General features: G+C 42.0%; 1 protein-coding gene and 1 non-coding gene across 2 annotated transcripts in view; both read left to right on the top strand.

Annotated features, from left to right (window-relative positions):
- The window catches only part of HACD2 (3-hydroxyacyl-CoA dehydratase 2), a 93,838-nt gene extending 89,692 nt beyond the window's left edge, over window positions 1-4,146 (top strand). Inside the window, exon 7 of the mRNA XM_049785932.1 lies at window positions 3,839-4,146. Within this exon, the coding sequence (XP_049641889.1) occupies window positions 3,839-3,921 (83 nt within the window). The 3' untranslated portion in view covers window positions 3,922-4,146. The remainder of the gene's footprint in view (window positions 1-3,838) is intronic.
- Window positions 4,147-21,698: 17,552 nt separating this feature from the next.
- On the top strand, window positions 21,699-21,831 carry LOC126026311 (small nucleolar RNA SNORA51). Its single transcript, XR_007501605.1, has one exon. It is a non-coding gene; the product is annotated as a small nucleolar RNA SNORA51 (small nucleolar RNA).
- The last annotated feature ends 3,020 nt before the right edge of the window (window positions 21,832-24,851 follow it).

Genomic DNA, 24,851 nt, shown 5'->3' with positions numbered 1-24,851 from the left:
TTTCCAGATGTGCCTAACTTTGTAAGGGGCTAGGCCATGTTTGAATTTTTATGGGGTGAATCTTGTTGGCTGAGGAAAAATTGATTCCCTTTCTTGACTCTTGAAGTTGAATTGATTGAAGTTCCTTTGATTGACTTCCAAATACCCGAAAAGTTCTGGCTCTATGTGAGGTCATATGTTAATGTACCTCCTTTGGCTATTTCTATAGCCATCAGAATTCTGCATTTTATTTTTGTCTACACAATACTTTACTCTCACTTAAGCCTCAGGTTAAATCCAGACAAGAGGATTGTCTTTTTTTTTCTTCAGCCCGTGCCCTGAAGTGAGTGAATCATTCCAACAGTTATAAGCAACATGTTTGTGTCCCTCCGTGGGAAATTGCATTTCATGCATTGTGAGAGGGAAAACAAAACAAAACAAAACAAAATACCCTGACATTCAGATTTCCTGTGAACATTTTATCTAGGAGAAACTTTTGGATACACTTCTGCTCCATGATTCATTTCCACTCAATTAATTATCAAGTCCTCCTCTTTGGAGCCTAACTAGAGTGGGTAAAGGCCATTTTTCTGGAAGCTTAGAGGTAGTTAATTTTTCAAACAAAAGATAAATGTGGAAGAGTCTAAAAATGTAAGTCATAAAAAAAATTAACTTTCAATTTTTCACCTTTCTAATTTTGTTCTCAGAGTCTCATTTTCCAGTTTCCAGAGCAACAATTCCCAGTTGCAGTTCTGCCAAACCCAGAGTGAGGAAGGCCCAGGGTGGGGAAGGCCCACCAGGATTTACTTAAATTCAGTCAGTCTTAGTTTTTGGCAGTGATTGTGGGTAACTGGGAAAGGGGGCAGGAAATGGATCATAAAATAAATCCAAGAACAAGGTGTTGCCATATTGACAAAATCTGGGGCCCTTACCTCAGAGTTGCTCCAAGAATTTTCGTCTGTCGAGGAAGGCAGGGCTTCATTCCAGAATGGCTTTCCAGAAGCAACTGACTTGTCCCTCCTGGTAGCCAACCAGTGCCCATTTTTTTGCCTCTGCCTTCTGACATCTTGATTTGGTGATGAGATCAGGTCAGTCATAGGTTGCTCTCATCAGTAATGGGGCTCCTGAAGGAAATTTATTTCTGTAGAATTTTCCTTCTTGGCCTTCACAGAGAAAGGAAAGAGAAAACACTGTCATGGAGCTTAACTGTCTTTTTGAGAGTGGGACTCTCTTACCATGCCTGCTTTCATTACTTCAACTCCTTCCCCACACACTCCACCCCCTTCTATTCTCACCCTCTTTTTTGGTGAGAAGACTTGGCTTGGTTAATATCTATAGCATTCCTGTTTTACGGCAGCTTAACTCTTACAGAACAGGAAGACACCACTGATCTCAAATAAAGATGAAAAGGTTCCTATTCTTTCGAAACTCCCCACCACCACATACATCCCACCCCCAGGCTCAACATGGCAGCCCAGACCAACTCCCTTGCTGCAAATCACTTGGATCATTGGCTGGTTCCTGCTGTGCTTCTGGCCTGAGCCAATTGCTCTGGATGTTTTCAGTAATTTAGGTTGTTAATATTGAGGCCAATTTGTACAGTTTATTCCAGCCAACTGCACACTTCCAATTTTCCAAAACTCTGTGTTTATAAGAAAACCCAGAATTAGGAGAGGTCACTGTCAGCAGGCAGTCTTCTTGACCATATTTGGTTTTCTTTCTACACTTATTTCTGTGAAGCTTCTTTAGTGGAGGATTGATAATAAACATGGATTTCATATAGTAACACCTTCATCTAGGACCCTAACCTGCTGTTGCCTATGTCCCCCAAATGGAGGCTCATATGGGGGTTGCCGAAGTCCTCAGCAAGGTGCCCCTCTCCTGTTGTACTGCACTGGCACTAGTTGCAGGCTTTAGAAAATGTCTATCTAAGTCCTGTTTGCAGCCAAGCCCAGAAATGAGTGTCAGTGTTCAAAGGAGGAGGGTGAGAGAAAAGGAAAATAGTTGGCATGCTGTTGGATGTCTGCAGCTTTGGGTGCTGCTTTTGGGCACTGAGAAACCCAAAAGTTCTTAAGGGAAGTATGGGTCATCTTTGCCCTCCTCTTCTGATTCCAAGCCTTTCGGGTCAGCAAGTTCTGCCCCTGGGAGTGAAGGCAGATGAGGCCACTTCCTGTTAACTGCCCCTTGAAGTAAGTGGCTGCTCAGATATTGTTCTGCCTTGGGCCCTCTGCACTAATCACAGGCTGGGGTTGCCTTCTCTGAGTCAGTCAGCGAACATCATCTGTGGTCAAGCTCCAGACTTCCTTTGCTCCAACATTTCCCTTTTATTAGTCTATCTGGAAATGTGACTAGCCCTCCCCCCTTTTTTTAATGATTACAATGAGCATCCCTTATGGTTTAATTGTATCTTCACTTCCAGTTTGTAGAGTATAGAGCTAGTCCAGGTTTCTGGCTTCTATACCAAAATAGTTAGCTCTATAATAAGAGTTGTGCACATGGCTGGGGCCTTGCTGCACCTTGCTGCCTGCCCACAGGGAGTAAAGCGAGACTGCTTCACTGCTTCCATGCCGCCTCTGCTGTTGACCACCCCATGTGCGCACCCCCACCATCTTGGCATACTTGGTTGAAATTTGGCCAGCTTGGAACCCATTGAATATGAAAGAAACAGCCAGGGAAGAGTTGGCAGTAGCAGAAATCACTTCCCCAAAGAGTACAGATTCTACTGTTTAAAAAAAAAAAAGACAAGATCGTTGCTGTTGGACAGTGGGGAGAAGGAGTTCTGTTACTGCCAGCCCTACTTAGTGAGGGTGTTGTCCATGGTTGGGGCCCCAGCTCCTTGGTAACTCAGGAAGGCCTGGCAGCTTAAACTGGCATTTCCCACAGGGACATGGGATTTGGATGGAAGAGTTTTAACTGAGGGGACTGTCATGCAGTGCTGGTGTTATATCCCTGACCCCATAGATTGTATGCTATTAACCTCCCCTTGCCTTGTTTCCATCTATGCCCGAGAGAGGCAACACTTCCCCATACTTGTAAGACCTATAGCTTCAGAGCAGAGTCTACGAAAATGACAAGGAATGCGAGTGCCAAGGTCCTACATCTTTTTCATAAGGACCTTTTCTACTGGCACACCTGTTAGCTGTGAATATTAAATGTCCAGGCATCTCTCCCTCAGCCTTGCTGTCCACCACCTTATTGAGCATCACCTTCCTCAGCAAGGAAACTTGCTGGGGCAGGTGCAGACAAGTGTCAGTGGGCTACTTTGGGCCAGGAACCCAAAGCCTGCTCTGATTTGCTGTGAGATACTGGGCAAGTTAGTGGCCTATCCTCTTTGAGGCTTCAATTCCATCTTTATAAGGCAAGAATAATAGCTCAGTTACTTGAAGTCATCCATTTTGTGGAGATGGAATCATAGAATAAATGTGAAGATAACAAATGCAAAGAATATTTCATGGTGGCTCTGTGGCGTCTTGCTCTTTTAATTATAGTGACAGCATTGCCTATTACTCCACACTAGACTCATCTCCCTTCATCTAAGCAGGAAAAATAAGCCTCTGCTTTTCCTCCCATCCCCAAAGGCAGCCCATCCCCTGATGGGCTGCCTTGTTTACTGAGTGAAAAGGTGGTTCAGGAGCCAGAAAACCTCAAGTCCATTTGCTCAGAACTTGCAGTTTTATTTACTGGGGTTAGGGTTAGGTAAGGAAGATGTTGGGCCATACTTGTACTCAGGAGTGAGTGGCCCTTGGTTGTGCTTAGGGGACCAGTGGTTGCTGCATGCAAGACAAGATAAACCCTGTACTATCTCACTGTCTATATATTTTTAAGATCTTATTAACCATGTCTCTCTTTTCTTTTCCAGTTTTCCCCCAATTATATTTCCACATGATGCACCAGAGAAGAAAAGTTCTTTCTCATACTGAAGAACACAAGAAATTTGAATAGTTCCTGCTTCCTCCACCTACTAACCCATCCCCCACCCTCCAGGAAAAAAAAAAAAGAACAAACTTTTCAATGATCAAAAAATGCTGCAGACTTTTTGAGTTCCCAAGCGTTTCATAGAAAATAAGTAACGACTATTTTTAAGATACTAAAAAATAATAAAACAAAAACCAAAATCCAGTGTCATCTGGGCCTGGGGTTTTATATTACAAACATACACACACCACACACACACACACACCACACATAATCTGGTACATAAAAGAACCTGATCAGTCCATTCCAGCATGCTCTTTCAGCCAGAAGTTCCCAATGTCTATGATGGCACTAGGAAGGGATTTGGCTTTTTCTACCCTCTTGTTTTCCTTCATGTCTGATAACTAGATATCTGTCACACTGACCATTGAGAGTCACAGTTGGAGTAGTGGAGCTGCACCAACTGAACGACCAGCTCGAGGTAGAGTTTCTTTCTGTCTGCAGTATGTTTCACATTCCCTTTACAAAGTGCTTAGCTGCATGCTGGAAACTATTTGTATTTTTGAAGCAGCAAACTGTTATTTGGAATGCTCTGAGGTGCATTATGACTGGGACCTAGCCCTCCTATCTAGTGAATGAATTGCACAAAATATATGTCTGTGAAGCTTGGGGTATGCCAGTAATCAGAAAACAACTAAAACCCTTTTGTTTGTTTTCAATTGAGTCCTTACTGCCTGACAGTATTTAATAAGTCCTTGTGCATCATAGAGATCATAGAGATCTGCCCTTTCTGGGGCTCAGCCTCTTTCCTCTATTAAGAAAATGATAGCTGGGGGCCGGGGAGATAGCATGGAGGGAAGGCGTTTGCCTTTCATGCAGGAGGTCATCGGTTCGAATCCCGGCGTCCCATATGGTCCCCCGTGCCTGCCAGGAGCAATTTCTGAGCCTGGAGCCAGGAATAATCCCTGAGCACTGCCGGGTGTGACCCAAAAACCACAAAAAAAAAAAAAAAAAAAAAAAAAAAAGAAAATGATAGCTCTCAGAAAGGGAAAGCTCGATCAAGTGAAGGTCGACTGGCTTGCCTCTCATTTCACATTATCTTTTTTTTTTTTTTTTTTGGTTTTTCGGGCCACACCATTTGATGCTCAGGGGTTACTCCTGGCTAAGTGCTCAGAAATTGCCCCTGGCTTGGGGCGCCATATGGGACTCCACGGTCCTTCCTTGGCTAGCGCTTCCAAGGCAGACACCTTACCTCTAGCGCCACCTCGCTGGCCCCCATTTCACATTATCTTTCTCGGAACACCTCTTAAGATATAGATTTGCCTGTAACTTTTCTTGTGCCTCATCACTTAGGCGTGTGTTATTTGAAAGCGTGAGGAAAACATTAGGTTTGTGTTACTTCAGAAATGGAGTCTCAGAGAACATTAAAGACTAGGTTTATGCACCATTATTCATTTTTAAGTTTTTTTTCATCTCGTCTGTGAGGATCCTTTTTCTGACTGTGGTCCAGTTCCTGAGTTCTATATCCAGAGTCAGGGAAGTGTTGCCATTGAGCTGGAGTGACCATGGTGTATTGTGGTCATATAACATACACTTTAATGTCATGTCTTCTCACTCTACTTCCTCAACTGTGTGTTTGAGGCATTTCAAGAAAGGATCAATGACCATATAAAGCCCAAGCTTAGATGTGCATTAGGCTTTAAACAGAGTTCTTTGGGGGTGGGGGTGGGGTCTTTCTTTTTCTCTCTTAGTTGGTTGAACTTGAATATTTTAAAAGTCTAGCTCGCCAGCTTACTGAGTCTTTATTACTTAAAATATAATTGCTAACATCAGCAGGGTATTATAATGGAAAATTAATTTTTGATGTTTTTAGATGTTTAACAATTAAGATGAAAATGAGAAGAGAAAATGCATTCCTAGAATGTAATGCAAGCAGATGTTTAATAGGTGGGTTTGTATTTTAGTCGAACATTAAAAGTCTGCTTCTTAAAGTCAGCACACTTCACTTGGGCTTGTTGAGGTTAGAATCTATTCTTGTATTTGATAAAACGTGGGAAATATTTTTCATGCTTTTTCTAATTTTCCTAAGTATATTTCTACTGTAAAATAGAAGCAGTTTAGGTTGTATTATTTTATTAGGTTATAAGTAATACTACTCTAATTTAGTTTGGGGTCATTTTTTTGAAGCAACAGAAGACGGAATAAAGAAATAGGGTTTGCAGGCAGAAGAGATAGTACAGCTAGTAAGGTGCTTCCCTTGCACATCAACAACCTGGGTTTGGTACCCAACATCCCATATGGTCCCCTGAATCCTAACATGAGTCATTTTCTCTTTTGAGGCTGGAATGTCCTTTCATGAACTGAGAACATTTAATTCCAAACAGCCCATCTTCTTGTAAAGTGTGAACAAGGAAGGTGGTATTTGGGTGGGTGTCCTGTCAGCTTGATCAGTTTTCAGGACATAGTCAAAGACAAGCTCCCAATGGGGTGTTTCAGATCTGCCTTTGAGGCCTTTCTCAGGCAGCAAGTTCTTTGAGCTACTCAGAAGTGCTTTGTAGACACAGCTGTTAATCTGCATCTCACTGTGTTGTGTTTGCTAAGATTGGGATCATTCATTTAACATGGACTGACCAGTATCAAAGGCACCATGGAGAGTTACTCATAAACTAAAGCACCATCTCCCAGATGAAAACATTCCTCTGGAGCAAACTTCCAACAGGAAGGGTTTAGAAGATAGAGGATTAAAGAGACACACATCTCATTCCCATGTGTTTTGTTCGTTAGGTTTTGTTGTTGTTGTTGTTATTCATTTATAATAAAAGATTGGCATTAATGTGGTACAACGTGTAAATTATTTTCAATTCTGTTTCAGGAAAAAAAGAACCTTCAAAATCAGTACATACAGCTCCTTTGAAATTTGGGTACAAAATTATACAACCACATATATACCCGTTTTTGTATTTTTTCTATCTATGTTGTGAGAATCAAAATTGTAATTTTATAAGTCTGATTCACTAAAATTATATAATTTAAATGTATTTTTTGTATATTTAGAAATAAGAAATTTAAAGACTATGCTTAACTTTCTATGCATGCATTTGGAAGCTGTTTTTAACTTAATAATGTTAATGTAGAATAAGTGTATTCATAGGATAACTGATCTGTGTTGCATTTCAAAATAAACTGGTGTGTGCACTGCCTGAATTTGAAATGAAGTCCAGTGAGTTGTGATTTTGTGTGTGTGTGTTAAGTTGACCTGAACACGGTGTTGGTAGAGACACATGACACACTTCAGCCCTTTCACCAATTTAACATCACTTTCTACTATTCAAGCTGGTTCTGCCCTTAGGAAAAAAAAATGGGGGGCAGTGTATGGGGATCAGTGGAAAAGCATGTGACTTGCTGGTATGGGGCTATTGGTTTATCCCCAGGGACACAACGTGACCCCCCACACCAGTAATGACAATTAAGAAAAGTAGAATGTTTGGGGCCGGAAAGATAGCGTGGAAGTAAGGCAAAGTTTGCCTTGCATGCAGAAGGATGATGATTTGAATCCCGGCATCCCATATGGTCCCCCGAGCCTGCCAGGAGCGATTTCTGAGCATAGAGCCAGGAGTAACCCCTGAGCGCTGCTGGTGTGACCAAAAACAAAACAAAACAAAAAAGTAGAATGTTTATATTAAGAGGTATCCCAAAAATTCCTTTTCCTGTGCCTAGCATGTGGAACATCAATAAAATGCTTGACTTGCAGGTGTGAGGCCGTGTTTCCTCCTCATCATGGGAAAAAGGGAGCAAGTTCCTTGGTGTAGTACAGGGGTCTCAAACTTTTTAAATAGGGAGCCAATTCACTGTTTCAGACCATTGGAGGGCTTGATTATAGTGATATATATATATATATATATATATATATATATATATATATATATATAAAACTATGAACTGATTCCTATGCACACTGCACGTATCTTATTTTGAAGTAAAAAAGTGAACAGGGGCCAGAGAGATAGCATGGAGGTAAGATGTTTGCCCTGCATGCAGAAGGACGGTGGTTTGAACCCAACATTCCATATGGACCCCTGAGCCTACCAGGAGCGATTTCTGAGCATAGAGCCAGGAGTAACCCTTGAGCGCTGCTGGATGTGACCCAACCCCTCCCCAAACGAACAAATAAACACATAAACTGAAATCAACAAACTTACCAGTATTTTAATGGGATTTATGGGCCTGCTTTTGGCAAGCCATAGTTTAAGGACCCCACTGGAAACTGAGAGGAGGGGAGTTGGAGAGGACAGCACACATATACATGAACTGCGGGCCCCGAAAGAGTTGGCTGCTACACAGGACAGACAGCAGAGGCAAAACACCTGGTGAGGCAGATAAATGTCCTCAGTGGGCCACATGTGGCCTGCAGGCTGTAGTTTGGGGACCCCTGGTGTAGTACTGCAACTGTAAAATCATTTTATTACATACAGTTCAATGCTGTCATAAGCTGTGATGTCTCAATAACAAATAAATTTGGAAAACCATGTTAATAAGGACTGGAGAGAAAATATAGTGGGTTAGGGCACTTACTTTGCACACACTCCACCCAGATTTGACTCCCCCCCCCCCCACCAACATCCCTGATGGTCTCCCAAGCTTGCCAGGAGAGCAAGCTTGAGCGGAGTCAGGAATAAGCCCAGATGTGGCCAAGGACAAAAACAAAACATCCAGAAAGGGTAAAAAAAAAAAAAAAAAAAACTGTAAGTAACCAAAAAGTCTAAACAGTTAATGATTAAAGATTAAGGGCCCAGGCGCGATGGTGCTAGAAGTAAGGTGTTTGCCTTGCCAGTGCTAGCCTAGGACAGATGGCGGTTCAATCCCCCAGCGTCCCAGATGGTCCCCCAAGCCAGGAGCAACTTCTGAGCACATACAGGAGTAACCCCTGAGCGTCACTGGGTGTGGCCCAAAAACCAAAATAAATAAATAAATAAATAAATAAAAATTAAGGGCCCTTTTCTAATAAATAAATTGTTTACTCTTTTAAACAGTTCCAATTTATTAAAATAATTATAACTTTTGGGGTTTTTTGATGGCCATACAGCAGTGCTCATATCTAATTCCTGGCTCCAAGAGTTACTTCTGGTGATGTTAAAAGAAACATAATGTGATGCTGGGACCCTAACCCTGGTAGACCACAATCAAGGTAAGTGGATTCTCTCTCCAGCCATAATCCAACTTTATTACTTTAATGTAATGCGGTTGCATACCAGAATGGCGCACACTTGGAGGTGGTTTAATTAACACAAGTTAATTAACACAAGTTAATCCTCGAAGTATGAGGCAATGCTGAGGCCAGAGTGATAGCACAGTGGGTAGGGCATTTGCCTTGCAAATGGCCAACACAGGTTCAATTCCTGGCATCCCATATGGTCCTCTCAGCCTGCCAGGAGTGATTTCTAAGCGAAGAGCCAGGAGTAACACTTGTGCCACTAATTGTGGCCCGAAAACCAAATAAATAAAGGTAGATGTAGTAGTAGTAGATGTGAACCATGACCTAATCCTGAAATATGCCTCTAAACAGAGCAGTCCAACATGTGACAGCTTTCCATACCCCACAGTTCCCAGCAGCAAGTGGGGAAAGTACACTGATACCTGCCCTCAGCTGGGCTCCTTCCAACCTTCTGGGTCCTACCACCCAACTTTCTTCAGCTGGAATGAAAGTGTCAACTCGAGGAGCTAGCTAGGCACTTTGCAGTTCCTTCTTTTGGTGCCTCCAGCAAGAAATTCGTGCCCCTCTGAGTTGACTGGGTCTTTCTCAGAGTGAGCTATCACATTGTCCAAGAGTCTTTGTGCCCAAGGAGAACACTTTGATTCTAAATGTTAACCAACTCAGTGATTAGAATCACTTCTCTCCACATAGAGTCCGGTCTATTGCAGATATTTCTAACAAGTGAAATTACCTCAGCTGAAACTAAGGAAGTGGTTAAGTTAATAGTACAGGCTACTCAAGAAGTAGGATCTTTAAAGTCTTAGAGTAGTATGGGAAACCAGGGCTTTCGAATTTGTCATTGTCATATTTTGTGGCAATTATGCGCACTATGTTAACATAAGCTTTAGCCTGAGGAATTACCATTGGTGTAATCACGAGACCCACTGTTACCACATTGCAAGGATATGGCTGTGTTGTTCTTTTCCTTTAACAAGAATGAGGACTAATTTGCTGTCTTTCATAGTATTAGAACACACAGCCTTACAAATAGATTGGTTCATTGTCATACAGATCAATGGTGGAGAAAGTGTTCTAAACAGCTATTACCCAAAATAACCTACCCCTTGTAACATTCTCCACCTGCCTCTCAGAACCAGTCAGAAAAGAGTTGTGTGGGCTGGTTGGTTGCTGTTTTGTTTTGTTTTGACCGTCACTTCTTTTAAAAATATGCAAAATTATTTAATCATTCCACCCCTTCGTATTACAGAAACAGGTCTCACTACTAAAAGTGTTCTCTTCCCCAATTCACCCCCTGAAATTCACCACGTTCCAGAGGCTAGGTACCTGGGTGCCCATTCTATAAATCTCTGTTTTGAAATGATGTTTTCCATCCACGACTTTCAGAATACAGACTATTACCACAACAGCGCTTCCGCATCTGTCTCTTAACTTTGTAGAGGTAGTCCAGATGCTTTTCCAGATGCTGCATTCCAAAAGCCAGCTCTTCCGTATTGTTGAGCCTCAAACGTCTCGCTAGGGGGCAGTGCCTCACAAGAGATCAGGAGGCAGAGAAACTTGGACTATAGCTTGAGCCCAAGGACGCCAGAGGAGGCAGAAAGGCCCCTAATGAAAATTAGTCACAGATCTTTATTGTCCATATAAAGCAAAAGCATTCGATGCATCTTCTGGGGGTGGGAGGTTCAGGAAATAACACTTGAGAGTGAAGAAGGCAGTTTGCATGCTGGTACTGAGACTTCGTCTGGTTTGTTTTTATTCCCTCAGAACTCTCCACACTATGGGCCCTGTTGGTTTTGAGAGCTGGAGTTGCTTGCCAAGCAGGTGTTAGCGTTCCTGTTTAATGGAGAATCAGCTTGTTAATATTTGAAACATTCCAGACAGCCAGTTCCCACTCTCCTGTCTCAGGATATTTTTGGAGGGTGGCCTGGGCCATGAGAAAATGTCAGGCCACCTTATAAGGCTGTGTCTGGCCCCGAGAATGCTTGTCTGCTGCGTGGTCAGTGCACTCTGTGGGTGTGATTTAGCTTGACTCCTGCTCTGTGGATTTTCTCACAGATTGAAAATGCTGCTCTTCATGCCAGGGTTTATTCCCACTCTTCAACAGGCTTACAGTCTTCTTCAAGACAGAACTGTTTAAATACTACCGATTTCCTACCTACCAAATAGATGACCCATGGCATACAAAATATACCACAGTCTCACCCACTGATTGTCCCAGGCCCATAGTAATAGTGGACTTCAGGTAGCTTATGTATTGAGCTCCTATGTTGAGGCAAAATCCATAAGGTGAGTTCTGAGTGATGACTAAGTTTGGGGAGAGGGGAAAGGTTCGGGATTACAAGGCAAGAAAGCAAGTTCTCTCCTGCTAACCCTCTTCAATCTTCTCACGTGAGCTCTGAGAAAGAGAGTGGTGAGGCAGGACTTTTCAAATCTGCTTTAGACCTTTACCTTTAAGACACCTTTAGGACTAAAATGTCTCACCTGGAACACCATGAAAATATTCACCTGGGCCCTGCCCAGGCATTTCTAGGTTTAAGACCCTGCCTTGAAAGTATGAGGCCAAGAGTTTGTGCATGATTCCTCCTGACAATGCAGGGTCTCCAACAGCATCACCTAGTGTTTTGCCTCATATTTCCACCAAGTGTGCGTAAGAATTCGTGTGTGATCCCTGGTGGGCATTATGAGCCATCCAAACCAGACCACCACACCTAATACTTGTGACCTCTGTTACTGCCACATCAACAAAGCAAAGGGATATAATTTGTTGTTGCGCTGCATAAATTGTATGTTTTGGGGTGGAGAGTGGTTGAACCACACCTGGTGGTGCTTAAAGCTTACTCCAGCTCAGTATTCAGGGATCTCTTCCATTAGGGTTCAGTGGACCCTATGCAGGATCAGGAATTGAACCAGCATGAACCACACTCACTAGCAGGTACCTTAAGTCTTATATTATCTCTCCAACCCCAATTTTTTCAGTTAAATTTAAATACTGATTTGGTGGTGCCAACTTTACTGAACAGAGAAACTGCCTATCCAAGAAAAAAAATCAAGACATAAAGGATAGCTTAGAATCTGGAAGATACACTATCCTTTTTAGGTTTTGTTTCTAATAAACCATCATCATCAGCTCAGTATACAGCTTGGGCAACAGCAGCTGGAGTCTCATTCGCTGCTTTTGGTGGGGACAATACGGGTTCCTATGGAAGGACCACTGCCTGTCTGACATCAACTCCTACATGCCTCTTGTTTATAAGCCCAGTCTGTGACCAGAGCAGCAGCCATGTCCATTGCCTGGACCCCAGTGTTTGAAGGAAACTTCAGGGTTTGTTGTCAAAACCTCTCTCAGGCTGTGTGACTCCTTAAGCTTGGGGTTTAGAGACCATCCTAACACTTTACCCTTGCACACTCTGCCTGGTCCAGCCTTTTATCTGGCAAAGACTATAGGCCTTTCAGTCCTCCCCATTGGCTCCCTATAGAACCTCTGAGGATTGAAGCATCATGCAGGCTGCAGAGAAGAAACAATGCCTGCCTGGGCCTTTGGGAAACTGTACTTGGACTCACTCTCTTGCCTCTTCAGGGCATCTGCAGGCTGTGCCCTTCACTGCAACATCCTGGGCTCTGCTGCTGATTTTCTGGATCCCATCTCCTGCTCTCCTTTCTCCCCTGCTCATGACCCATCAGTCATTCCTACCAGTCTCTGCCTCTTCACTGCTACCCCCACCTTTCTGCCCCGTGCCTTCTCCCAGCAATCAGTCCAGCTGCTTCTCATCCTGGGGCTGCCCAACTGACACAGAATCTATGTTTTCCTTTCTTTTATTGATTTGGTTGTCTTTTATGGTACTGCAGCCTGAACCTAGGTCCTACGGTATCATACATTCAGGCATAGTTACATTCCTGCTCCCACCCGTGGTTGTCATTAATCTACTGCCCTTAAGCCCCTGCCCATTACTTTGGGCCCAGCATCCCAGAGAACCATCCTTTATTTTTCAAATTCCCATACTAGGGCAAGTTTGTCTTTTCTTTCCCTCCTATTAGAGGAGAGGGTTGATGACCATCTAGTATCCTCCCCTTGGGGTCTGTCTATACCCCACCATTTCAATGGTGGTTTGCCAACCCTATGGAACTGTATAACTAAATGCAAGTGTGGCAACTATCTTATTTTTTTAAATAATTTTTTTTTTTTTGGTTTTTGGGCCACACCCGGAGGTGCTCAGGGGTTACTCCTGGCTGTCTGCTCAGAAATAGCTCCCGGCAGGCACGGGGGACCATATGGGACACCGGGATTCGAACCAACCACCTTTGGTCCTGGATCAGCTGCTTGCAAGGCAAACGGCGCTGTGCTATCTCTCCGGGCCCCAAATAAATTTATTTTTAATTATGAGAACAAAGATGCAAAGAAAGAGGAAACAGTAAAGTTATAGTGGACAAATCCATAAACAGAATTCTTAGAAGAAAACCCCTTGCTGATACCTCAATTTTGAACTTTCAGCCAAAGAACATTAAGAAAAATAAAATAGAGCCCATGTACAATTACTTTGTCCCTTAAGTCCCCAGATTGTAATACATTATAACATTTCTTGGCAGTACACAAAGCAATCAAAGGCCATAAAACTTATGTAACTCCTTAAACATTGAAGGCATAGTATTTTCTTACATTTCCTTGCACATGCATATTTGTTTAAGTTAACCTCAAAAGTTTAAGTGTTTTTTTTTAAGGATTAGAGTAAAAGAAGTGTGGCAACTATCTTAATATGTGTGTGTTTTTTTTGGGGGGGGTCACACCCAACAGCGCTCAGGGGTTACTCCTGGCTCTCCGCTCAGAAATTGCTCCTGGCAGGCTCAGGGGACCATATGGGATGCTGGGATTCGAACCACTGTCCTTCTGTATGAAAGGCAAATGCCCTACCTCCATGTTATCTCTCTGGCCCCCTTAAAATGTGTTTTTAAGGGGGAATGTGTAGTGGGAGAGCTAGAGTCAGAGCACACAGTGGGTAGGGCAATTGCTGAGCACACAGCCAACGCAGCAACACATTTGGTTCCCCAAGCCCCCCAGGAGAAATTCTTGAGTGCAGGGCCAAGAGTAACCCCTGAGCACTACTCATGTGCCCTTCCCCCCAGAAAGAGAAAAGTGTTTTAAGGGCACATGAGATAGTACTTGCCCTGTATGGAGCTGACATGAGTCCATTCCCCAGAACTATTTAAGAGTAAGTCCTTTGGCATAGAGCCAAACCATGTGTTTTAAAATAAATTTCTTCATGACTAATTAGTAAATATTTTATCTGTATATATATTTTTTTGTTTTTGTTGTTGTTCGCTTTGGGACCATGCTAAGTGCAAGGCTGGGTGGGGATCAAATCTAAAATAGCTGTATACAAAGCAAGCACCTTAGCCCCTGTATTATCTCCCTAGCCCCTGGTATACCTGGTTAATTTGGGGGGTTGTTTGTTTTATTTTGGGGTCACAGCTAGAGGTGCTGAAGGACTACTATTAACTCTGCACTCAAACATCACTCCTGACAGGTCTGGGAGACTGTATAAGATGCCAGGAATCAAACCTGGATCGTCCATGTGCAAGACCAATTCCTACCCACTGTACTATAATGCCAGCCTTCCTGTATACTTGTTTATAGCTCTGTATACCTGGTAAACATGTCTTTGACAAAGACAGAGTCATTTGACCCTGACCTGGGTGCACTCCTCCCTCCTGTTCCTAGACCTTACTGACATCCAGTATCTCAGTGCCTTCTTCCCCTCTCACCGCAGTGCTCCTCAGTGGATCCTGTATAGCTTGGACTCAAGGCCTTACATGCTCAACATGCTCCCCTGAGCTCTGAGCTGTCCACACACACACACACACACACACACACACACACACACACACACACTGCAGTATTTTTGTTTTTGACTGCTTGCTTGTCTGGATTTTTCTCATCACCCTAGCTAGCCTTCTAATCTCTGCCTGTCTGAGATGGGAAGGTTTTCAGAGATGCTCAGACTTGAGTGCCTCAAGAACTCCTCTGGGTGAATGACAAAATTATGTTCTCAGGCTCCCCTGATCTACTCAAACTGAATCAGTGGGAATAGAGCTTTTTCTCCCCTTTGCTTTAGACCTGGAATTTTTCAGGGACCCTTTCTGCTTAGTGACCACTTTTAACCACTCCTGTGTGGGGGTGACTCTGGCCCAGACCATCTGGCATAGTTTCAAGTAGCTTTTCTGAGAATTCCTGATCCTGAGAGTTCTACCCACATTCCTATTCTAGTTCTCTCTTCCACCTTCAGTAGGGGTTTGCTCTAGGTGCAGGCTGGCTCAATGTACCTCTTAGAATAGTGTTTCCCAAAGCAGATGAGACCTCCCCTCCCCCAGGAAGTGCTAAATAATCTAAAATATGGTAATCACCTCATATGAACTGGGGGGGGGCAATTTCTGCTGCCCGAAGAAGGTAGATTCCCTGTATGGGAGTCACTGATTTTGTTAAGGGTGCAATGGGCCAAATAATTAGGCCTCTGCTCCTATGTTCTTATGTTCTGTGCTGGCACAGCTAGGGAGAAGCAGGCAGTGTCATTCAATGAGAAAACATGCATGAAGAATCACAGGTTCAAGTGAGATCCTGTGGTCCATTTGTTTGCTAAATGCTTAATCATCCCCGGCCACACAGTATCACCATCATCCCATTTGTTGGATCTCAAGATAAGGGAACTCTGTCAGCCAGAGTAGTTCAGGGCCCTGCACACCTGGATTTGGAAGACTGGCAGGAGAATCCTCCTAGACAAATGAGTTCAGAGTGGATTCAGAAGCTACTAATGAGGAGACAGAGAGAGACACACAGAAAAAATGAATTCCAACCTGCCTCTCTGTGGGAATCAGAGAGCTAGTTCAAATCACACACACAGATGCCCAAGTCCAGATGTTTTTCCTTCACCATGCTGCCCACCTTTTATTCCCTAGAGCGCCTGGACATGCGAGTGGACACCACCTCATTTGGGATAAATGTACTTCCAGTTCAGTGCTTGGAGACCATGATGTATCAGAGATCAAACCTGGGCCCCGGGCCCGGAGAGATAGCACAGCGGCGTTTGCCTTGCAAGCAGCCAATCCAGGACCAAAGGTGGTTGGTTCGAATCCCGGTGTCCCATATGGTCCCCTGTGCCTGCCAGGAGCTATTTCTGAGTAGACAGCCAGGAGTAACCCCTGAGCACTGCCGAGTGTGACCCAAAAACCAAAAACCAAAAAAAAAAACCTGGGCCCCAGAATGGAAAGGTTACATTCCAAACATTTGAGCTATCTTCCTGCCTAAGACTTTTAGAATTTTGTTTTATTTTTGGGTTTGGGGCCACACCCAGCTGTGTGCTTACTCCTGGCTTTGTGCTCAGGAGGCACTCTCAGAAATGCTCAGGAGGGGCCGGGAAGATAGTATGGAGGTAAGGTGTTTGCCTTATATACAGAAGGACGGTGGTTCGAATCCCAGCATCCCATATGGTCCCTTGAGCCTGCCAGGAGTGATTTCTGAGCGTAGAGCCAGGAGTAATCCCTGAGCACTGCTGGGGTGTTACCCAAAAAAAAACAAAATAAAACAAAGAAATACTCAGGAGTCTGTCAAGCCCATACCTCCCACCTGCAAAGCCTGTTGAGTTAATCTCTTTGATCATCCACAGAGATTTTCATTCCTTCCTGTGCCTTTATGGTTTCCTTCAACAAGGTTTATTGAGAAGCCCTGTGGAAACTAGAGGAGTTTCCAAGCCAGGAGCTTGGGTGGGTGGGTGGGGGAGCAGCTTGATTAGATTCTATGGCTGGGAAGAAGAGGCAGAGATGATCTAAGAAACATGGGCTCTAGAGTGTGGCCAGAGCTGGGTCTGCCCTGGTTCTCTCTAGCTAGGTTCCGTGTTTCTCCCACAGTCTGAGCTGAACAGAGACACTCCCTGCGCTTGTGAGAATTCCCTCAGACACAGCTGCCAGCTGCTCTCGGCTAATGAACAGTGCTTAGGCAGAGGCCTATATTGCAGAAAGTGTGGCTCCCTTGCTCTGTGCCCAGACTGCCAGGCAAGAACCTGCAGCCTGGAATCCAAGAGCTGGGACCTTCGCTGAAATATTTTTTAAATAATTTTTTATTTTTTATTATGAGAACAAAGATGCAAAGAAAGAGGACAAGGTAAAGTTACAGTGGAAGGACAATCACCCATAACATAATTCTCAGAAGTCCACTTGCTGATATCTTAACTTTGAAATTTCAGCCAAAGAACATTAAGATAAATAAGACAGAATCCATGTACAATTACTTTGTCCCTCAAGTCCCCAGATTGTTAACACATTATAATATTTCTTAACAGCACAAAAGGCAATCTAAAGCCATAAAACTTACGTAACTCCTTAAACATTACAGGCATAGTATTTTTCTACATTTCCAGGTGATGTTATAGACAAGCCTGGATGTTTCATGGATGGCTTCCCTGGTCCAGGGGTGAATGGAAAATGCCCTTTCTTCTGAGGTCTGTGCCAGGTCGTATGTCAATGATCAGGGTGTAAGGTCCCTTTGCACTACAAGATTTGTGTGTTCCAATCTCTATTAGATAGGATCTTATTTTTTAAATACAAAGATAGTATGGCATTAATATCTCAAGATAATAGAGATGAAGGCCAGGAGAACCAGTCCATGGAAGGCAGCTTCCCACAAATAGTGGGGCGTGCAGTTAGAGCAATGAAGGGTCCAATATGACAATGATAGTTGGAAATGATCACTCTGAAAAAGAACTGAGTGCTGAAATTAGAGAGATATATGCATGATATCCTCCTTCAGTAACACTATTGTAAAAGAGTCTAAAAGAAAAAAGGAGAGAGAGAGAGAGAGAGAGAGAGAGAGAGAGAGAGAGAGAGAGAGGAAAATGTCTTCCACAGAGGTAGGAAGGGGAGAGTGCAAAGAGGAGGGCAAGAGGGAAACTAGGGACATTGGTGATGGGAAGTGTGCACAGTTGTACATTGTATTACTGAAACTCAATCAGTAATTAATGCAATTAAAATTTATTAAAAATTTTTTGTCCCAGCCCCCAAAATCTTTTGTTTTAAGGTTTTGGGATCACACCCTGCAATGCTAAGGGTTTACTTCTGACTCTGTGCTCAGAAATCTCCCCTGGCAGGTTCAGAGGACCATATGGGATGCTGGGAATCGAACCACCATCATAACAGGGTTGGCCTCATGCAAGGCAAACGCCCTGTTGCTGTGATATCTCTTGGGCCCTAAAGATTTTTTTAAAAAAAGAATTTCTGAAGTATAAAAAGGCCATTGATTTCTGTGTGTTAATTTTATAGCCTGCTACATTGCTATATACATATATTGTTTCTAAAAGTTTTTGATAGAATCTTTAGGGTTTTCTAAGTATAGTATCATGTCATCTGCAAACAGTGAGAGCTTGACTTCTTCCTTTCCTATTTGGATTCCCTTGATATCTTTTTCTTGCCTAATCGCTATAGCAAGTACTTCCAGTACTATGTTAAATAGGAGTGGTGAGAGGGGGCAACCTTGTCTTGTACGGGAGTTTAGAGGGAAAGCTTTCAGTTTCTCTCCATTGAGGATAATATTTGCCATTGGCTTGTGATAGATGGCCTTGACTAGATTGAGAAACGTTCCTTTCATTCCCATCTTGCTGAGAGTTTTTTTTTTTTTATCAAGAATGGGTGTTGAACCTTATCAAATGCTTTCTCTGCATCTATTGATCTGATCATGTGATTTTTATTTTTCTTGTTTATATTGTGTATTATGTTGGTGGATTTATGAATGTTAAACCATCCTTGCATTCCTGGGATGAAACCTACTTGATCATAGTGAATGACCTTCTTGATAAGGCATTGAATTCTATTTGCCAGAATTTTATTGAGGATCTTTGCATCTGTATTCATCAAGGATATTGGTCTGTATCTGTATCTGATTTTTGGCTGTATCTCTTCTTGGTTTTTGTATCAAGGTGATATTGGCTTCATAGAAGCTGTCTGGAAATGTTCCCATTTTTTCAATTTCATGAAAGAGCCTGGCCAGGATTGGTAGTAGTTCCTCTTGAAAAGTTTGAAAGAATTCATTAGTGAATCCATCTGGTCCTGGGCTTTTCTTTTTGGGGAGACATTTGATTACTGTTTTAATTTCCTCAATATGATGGGGGTGTTTAGATATGCTACATCCTCCTTGTTCAACCATGGAATATTATAAGAGTTCAAAAATTTGTCCATTTCTTCCAGGTTCTCATGTTTCATGGCATAAAGTTTCTCGAAGTAATCTCTGATTACCCTTTGAATCTCTGCAGTATCTGTAGTGATCTCCCCCTTTTCATTTCTAATACAGGTTATCAAGTTTCTGTCTCTCTTTCTTTGTGAGTTTTTCCAATGGTCTATCGATTTTGTTTATTTTTTCAAAGAACCAACTTCTGCTTTCATTGATCTTTCAGATTGTTTTTTGGGTTTCCACTTCATTGATTTCTGCTCTCAGCTTTGTTATTTCCTTCTGTCTCCCTATTTTTGGTTCCTTTTGTTGATCATTTTCTAATTTTATGAGCTAGGTTATTAGGCTATTCAGGTATACCCCTTCTTCCTTCCTGATGTGTGATTGTAAAGCTATAAACTTTCCTCTCAGTACTGCTTTTGCTGTGTCCCATAGATTCTGATCATTTGTGTCTTCATTGTCATTTGTTTCCAGAAAAGTTTTAATTTCCTCTTTGATTTTATCACGGACCCACTGACCTTTTTATACACCAATAATGATAGGGAAGAAATGGATATTAAGAAAACAACCCATTCACATTAGTCTCACATAAACTAAAATACCTTGGAGTCTACTTGACTAAAGATGTGAAGGACCTATACAAAGAAAACTATAAAACCCTGCTACAAGAAATAAGAGAAGATACACGGAAATGGAAATCCATACCCTGCTCTTGGATTGGCAGGATTAATATCATTAAAATGACAATACTCTACAAAGCTTTGTACAGATTTAATGTGATCCCTCTAAAGATACCCATGACATTTTTCAAAGAAGTGGATCAAACACTTCTGAAATTCATTTGGAACAATAAACACCCACGAATAGCTAAAGCAATACTTGGGAAAAAGAATATGGAAGGTATTATTTACCCCAACTTTAAACTGTATTACAAAGCAATAGTTATCAAGACAGCATGGTATTGGAATAAAGACAGACCCTCAGATCAGTGGAACAGGCTTGAATACTCAGAGAATGTGCCCCAGATATACCGTCACCTAATTTTTGATAAAGGTGCAAGAAATCCTAAATGAAACAGGGAAGGCCTCTTCAATAAGTTGTGTTAGCACAACTGGCTAGCCACTTGTAAAAAAGCGAACTTAGACCTCCAGTTAACATCATGTACAAAGGTAAAATCCAAATGGATTAAAGACCTAGATATCAGACCTGAAACCATAAAGTATATAGAACAACATGTAGGTCAAACATTCCATGACATTGAGACTAAAGGTATCTTTAAAGAGGAAACAGTACTCTCCAAACAAGTGAAAGCATAAATAAATATATGGTACTATACTAAGCTGAGAAGCTTCTGCACCTCAAAGGAAATAGTGCCCAGAATACAAGAGCCCCCCACTGAGTGGGAGAAACTATTCACCCAATACTCATCAGATAAGGGGTTAATATCCAAAATATACAAGGCACTGACAGAACTTTACAAAAAAAAAAAAAACTAACCCCATCAAAAAAATGGGGAGAAGAAATGAACAGACACTTTGACAAAAAGGAAATACAAGTGGCTAAAAGGCACATGAAAAAATGCTCCACCTCACTAATCATTAGGGAGATGCAAATCAAAATAACTATGAGGTACCATCTCATGCCACAGAGATTGGCACACATCAGAAAGAATGAGAACAATCAGTGCTGGCAGGGATGTGGAGAGAAAGGAACTCTTATTCACTGCTGATGGGAATGTCGTCTGGTCCAACCTTTGTAGAAAACGATATGGAGATTTCTCCAAAAGCTGGAAATTGAGCTCCCATACAATTCAGCTATACTACTCCTAGGAATATACCTAGGAACACAAAAATATAATACAAAAATTCCTTTCTCACATCTATATTCATTGCAGCATTGTTTACAATAGCCAGACTCTGGAAACAGCCTAGATGTCCCTCAATAAATGAATAGTTAAAGAAACTATGGTACATATGCACAATGGAATATTATGCAGCCATCAGAAGAGATGAAGTCATGAAATTTTCCTATACATGGATGTATATGGAATCTATTATGCTGAGTGAAATAAGTCAGAAGGAGAGAGATAAACACAAAATGGTCTCCCTCATCTATGGGTTTTGAGAAAAATGAAAAACATTTGTGTAATGATTCTCAGAGATAAAATAGAGGAGGACTGGAGGGTCCAGCTCCAGGGATCATTTAGTGCAGTCACAGAAATAATTACACTGAGAACTATCATAACAAAATGTGACTGAATGATGAAAGTAGAAAGCCTGTCTAGAGTACAGGCCAGTGTGGGTGGGGAGGAAGGACACTGGGATATTGGTCATGGGAATGTTGCACTGGTGAAGGATTATATATATATTAAAAATTAAAAAAAAGAAAAGATAAGGCCTCCCAATTCTTACCACAGGCTGTATTCTTTACACTGACTGTATAGAAAGAGAAGGTACAGTAAATGCACCCCATATACACCTCAACCCAGGCCCTTTGCCTGGTCTGTATTGTGAATTGGGGGACAAAAATAAAAAAAAGAATTTCTGAGTTGAGCCTAGCCTTTCTTTTTACCTCCCCAAAGCTGTTCCTCCAGCCCCAACCTTCTTTCTTTCTTTCTTTCTTCTTTCTTTCTTTCTTTCTTTCTTTTTCTCTTTCTTTCTTTCTTTTCTTTCTTTCTTTCTTTCTTTCTTTCTTTCTTTCTTTCTTTCTTTCTTTCTTTCTTTCTTTCTTTCTTTCTGTCTTTCTTTCTTTTCTCTTTCTTTCTTTTCTTTCTTTCTTTCTTTCTTTCTTTCTTTCTTTCTTTCTTTCTTTCTTTTTTTCTTTCTCTCTCTTCCTTCCTTCCTTCCTTCCTTCCTTCCTTCCTTCCTTCCTTCCTTTCTTTCTTTCTTTCTTTCTTTCTTTCTTTCTTTCTTTCTTTCTTTCTTTCTTTCTTTCTTTCTTTCTTTATTTATTTCTTTCTTTCTTTCTTTCTTTCTTTCTTTCTTTCTTCTTTTCTCCCTTCCTTCTTTCACTCCCTTTCTTCCATCTTTCTTTTCTTCCTTCCTTCTTTTTTCTTTCATTCATTCATTCATTCTTTTTTCTTTCCTTCCTTCCTTCCTTCTTTCTTTCCTTTCTTTCTTTCTTTCTTTCTTTCTTTCTTTCTTTCTTTCTTTCTTTCTTTCTTTCTTTCTTTCTTTCTTTCTTTCTTTCTTTCTTTCTTTCTTTCTTTCTTTCTTTCTTTCTTTCTTTCCCTTCTTTACCTCCCTCCCTCTTTTTACCTTCCCTCCCCTTCCTTCCTTTCTTCTTTCCTTCTTCCTTCCTTCCTTTCATCCTTCCTTCCCTTCTTCCTTCCTTCCTTTTTTTCCTTTTAGTTTGGGGCCACATTCAGCAGTACCCAGGGCTTGTTCCTGGCTCTGTGCTCAGGGATGATCCCTGGCAGTTCTTAGTGGATTCTATGGCATGCTGTGGATTAAATAACTGGGGAAGACCACATGCAAAGTCAATACTTTAACCCTGTATTCTCTCTCTGGCCCACTGGTTCCTTTATATTAAAAAACTGAGAATACCTGAGTTTGATCATTGACACTGAAAAAAATAAAAAGATATAAACAAACATTATTTTTATATTTAATTTATTACTAAATAATTTTTGTTTGGGGCCATATCCAGTGTTGCTCAGGGAACCATATGTGCTGGGGATCAGAATCCAGGTCTGCAGAGTGCAAAACCTCACACTAGCCCTTTGAGCTCTTCCTTGGCCTTCTTAGTCAACTGTTTCTAAGTAATCTTTTGGGGTCATGCAGCAAACTCTTTGGATGCCAGGAAGAGAGCTCAAAGAACTGGAGCACAAGCTCTTTGCATGCTGGAACCCTCAATTTGATAACTGACACCACATGCTTCACCAAGCAATGCAGAGTGTGTCCCCTAAACAAAATCTTGGTAAGAAGCAATAACATAGGCATAGAGACAATATGGAAAAAAATGATTTCCTCACCCACGCAGATGTTTTTCCTGACAATTTTGAATTTGTTGGTTTAGTTTTATTATTTTTTCCTTGACCTTTCTGCTTTGTCCCTTCAGCACCTGCCCTGGACCCTGCCACAGGGGAGCAGTGTAGCTAGACCCCCAGTCTTTAGAGAAAGAAGGAAACCTGCAGCTGAGAGCAGAAATAAAGAAGCAGCTGATGTTCTGTCCAAGGTTCTGGGGCTGATAGGAGCAGACAGGCAGACCCTGAAGTGGGGGCAACTGAGTGTGGCTGGATGGGACGGGGCAGCAGGGGGAGCCTCCAGCCTAGGTTCACAACACATGAGCCAAACCAACCAGAGACAGATACACTTGCTAGCCCAGTGGCTTGGCTGGATGCGAGAGCATCATTTACCTTTGTTTTTATGGCCTGTTTCCTATTTCTGGCTAATTACCATGTAACATAATAATAGTATGTATATAATTATACAATGGATTAATTTTGTTATTAGCTTTGTTTAATTACACTGCTCAAGTCTTGTTTGCTAACCCCCAAGCAAAAACAAGCAAGAAAGGAAAGGCTTATTGCTCAGCTCTCTCAGCCTGTCGGAGAAGGTCGGGCATGAGCCAACCTCCAGCTTTGTGTCAGTGACCCTCATCTAGCCCAGCTAAGCAAAAGGCACAGATCTCACCCAGTTCATTGAGGACACCCATGCAATGTGTTAAGAAGGTTTAGAAGGATTATAGTATAAGGCCAGAGTGACAGCACAGCAGTAGGGTGTTTGCCTTGCACACTGCTGACCAGGAACAAACCAGGGTTCGATCCCCAGCATCCCATAAGGTCCCTCGAGCCTGCCATGAGTGATTTCTGAGTGTAGAGCCAGGAGTAACCCCTGAGCACTGCCAGGTATGGCCCCAAAACAAAAACAAACAAACAAAAAAAGATTTAGCAGGGCTAGTGTGCTGAGCAAGGGAACATTGGACCCCATGAGTAGAACATGTATTGTAGGAGAATATTCAATTTCGGGAATAGAGTATAGAATGTTCAATTTGATGAATATGCATATATAAGTATATATACATATATATATGAATTCATTTGACCCAGTTGAATAGAGTATATATAGGAGTACATTTAACTCTTTGCCCTATCTGCAGGGGCTCTGTGTGAGGAAGAAAGAAATTCCCTCTCTTCTCTCTGTCTTCTCTCTCTGTCCCATTTCCTCTCTCCCTCTTTCTCTCATATCCTCCACCCCTCTCTTTTGATACCAGGGAGTGGGAAGCTATTGTGAGGTTTTTGAGTATCAGTGATAAAACTCAAGGCCTCTCACATGTACGATTTCTCACTGAGTCACATCTGCTTTGAGATGGTCTTTTTTTTTTTTTATAATTTTTTTATTTTGAATTATGAGAACAAAAGATGCAAAGAAAGAGGATAAGGTAAAGTTACAGTGGAAGGACAATCACCCATAACATAATTATCAGAAGAAGTCCCCTTGCTGATATCTTAACTTTGAACTTTCACCAAAGAAAGTTAAGATAAATAAAACAGAATCCATGTGCAATTACTTTGTCCCTCAAGTCCCCAGATTGTAGCACATTATA

This window comes from Suncus etruscus, chromosome 13, assembly GCF_024139225.1.
Source record: "Suncus etruscus isolate mSunEtr1 chromosome 13, mSunEtr1.pri.cur, whole genome shotgun sequence".
NCBI lineage: Eukaryota > Metazoa > Chordata > Mammalia > Eulipotyphla > Soricidae > Suncus > Suncus etruscus.
The sequence above is the reverse complement of the archived record's forward strand: the minus strand, read 5'-3'. Positions and strand labels throughout refer to the sequence as shown.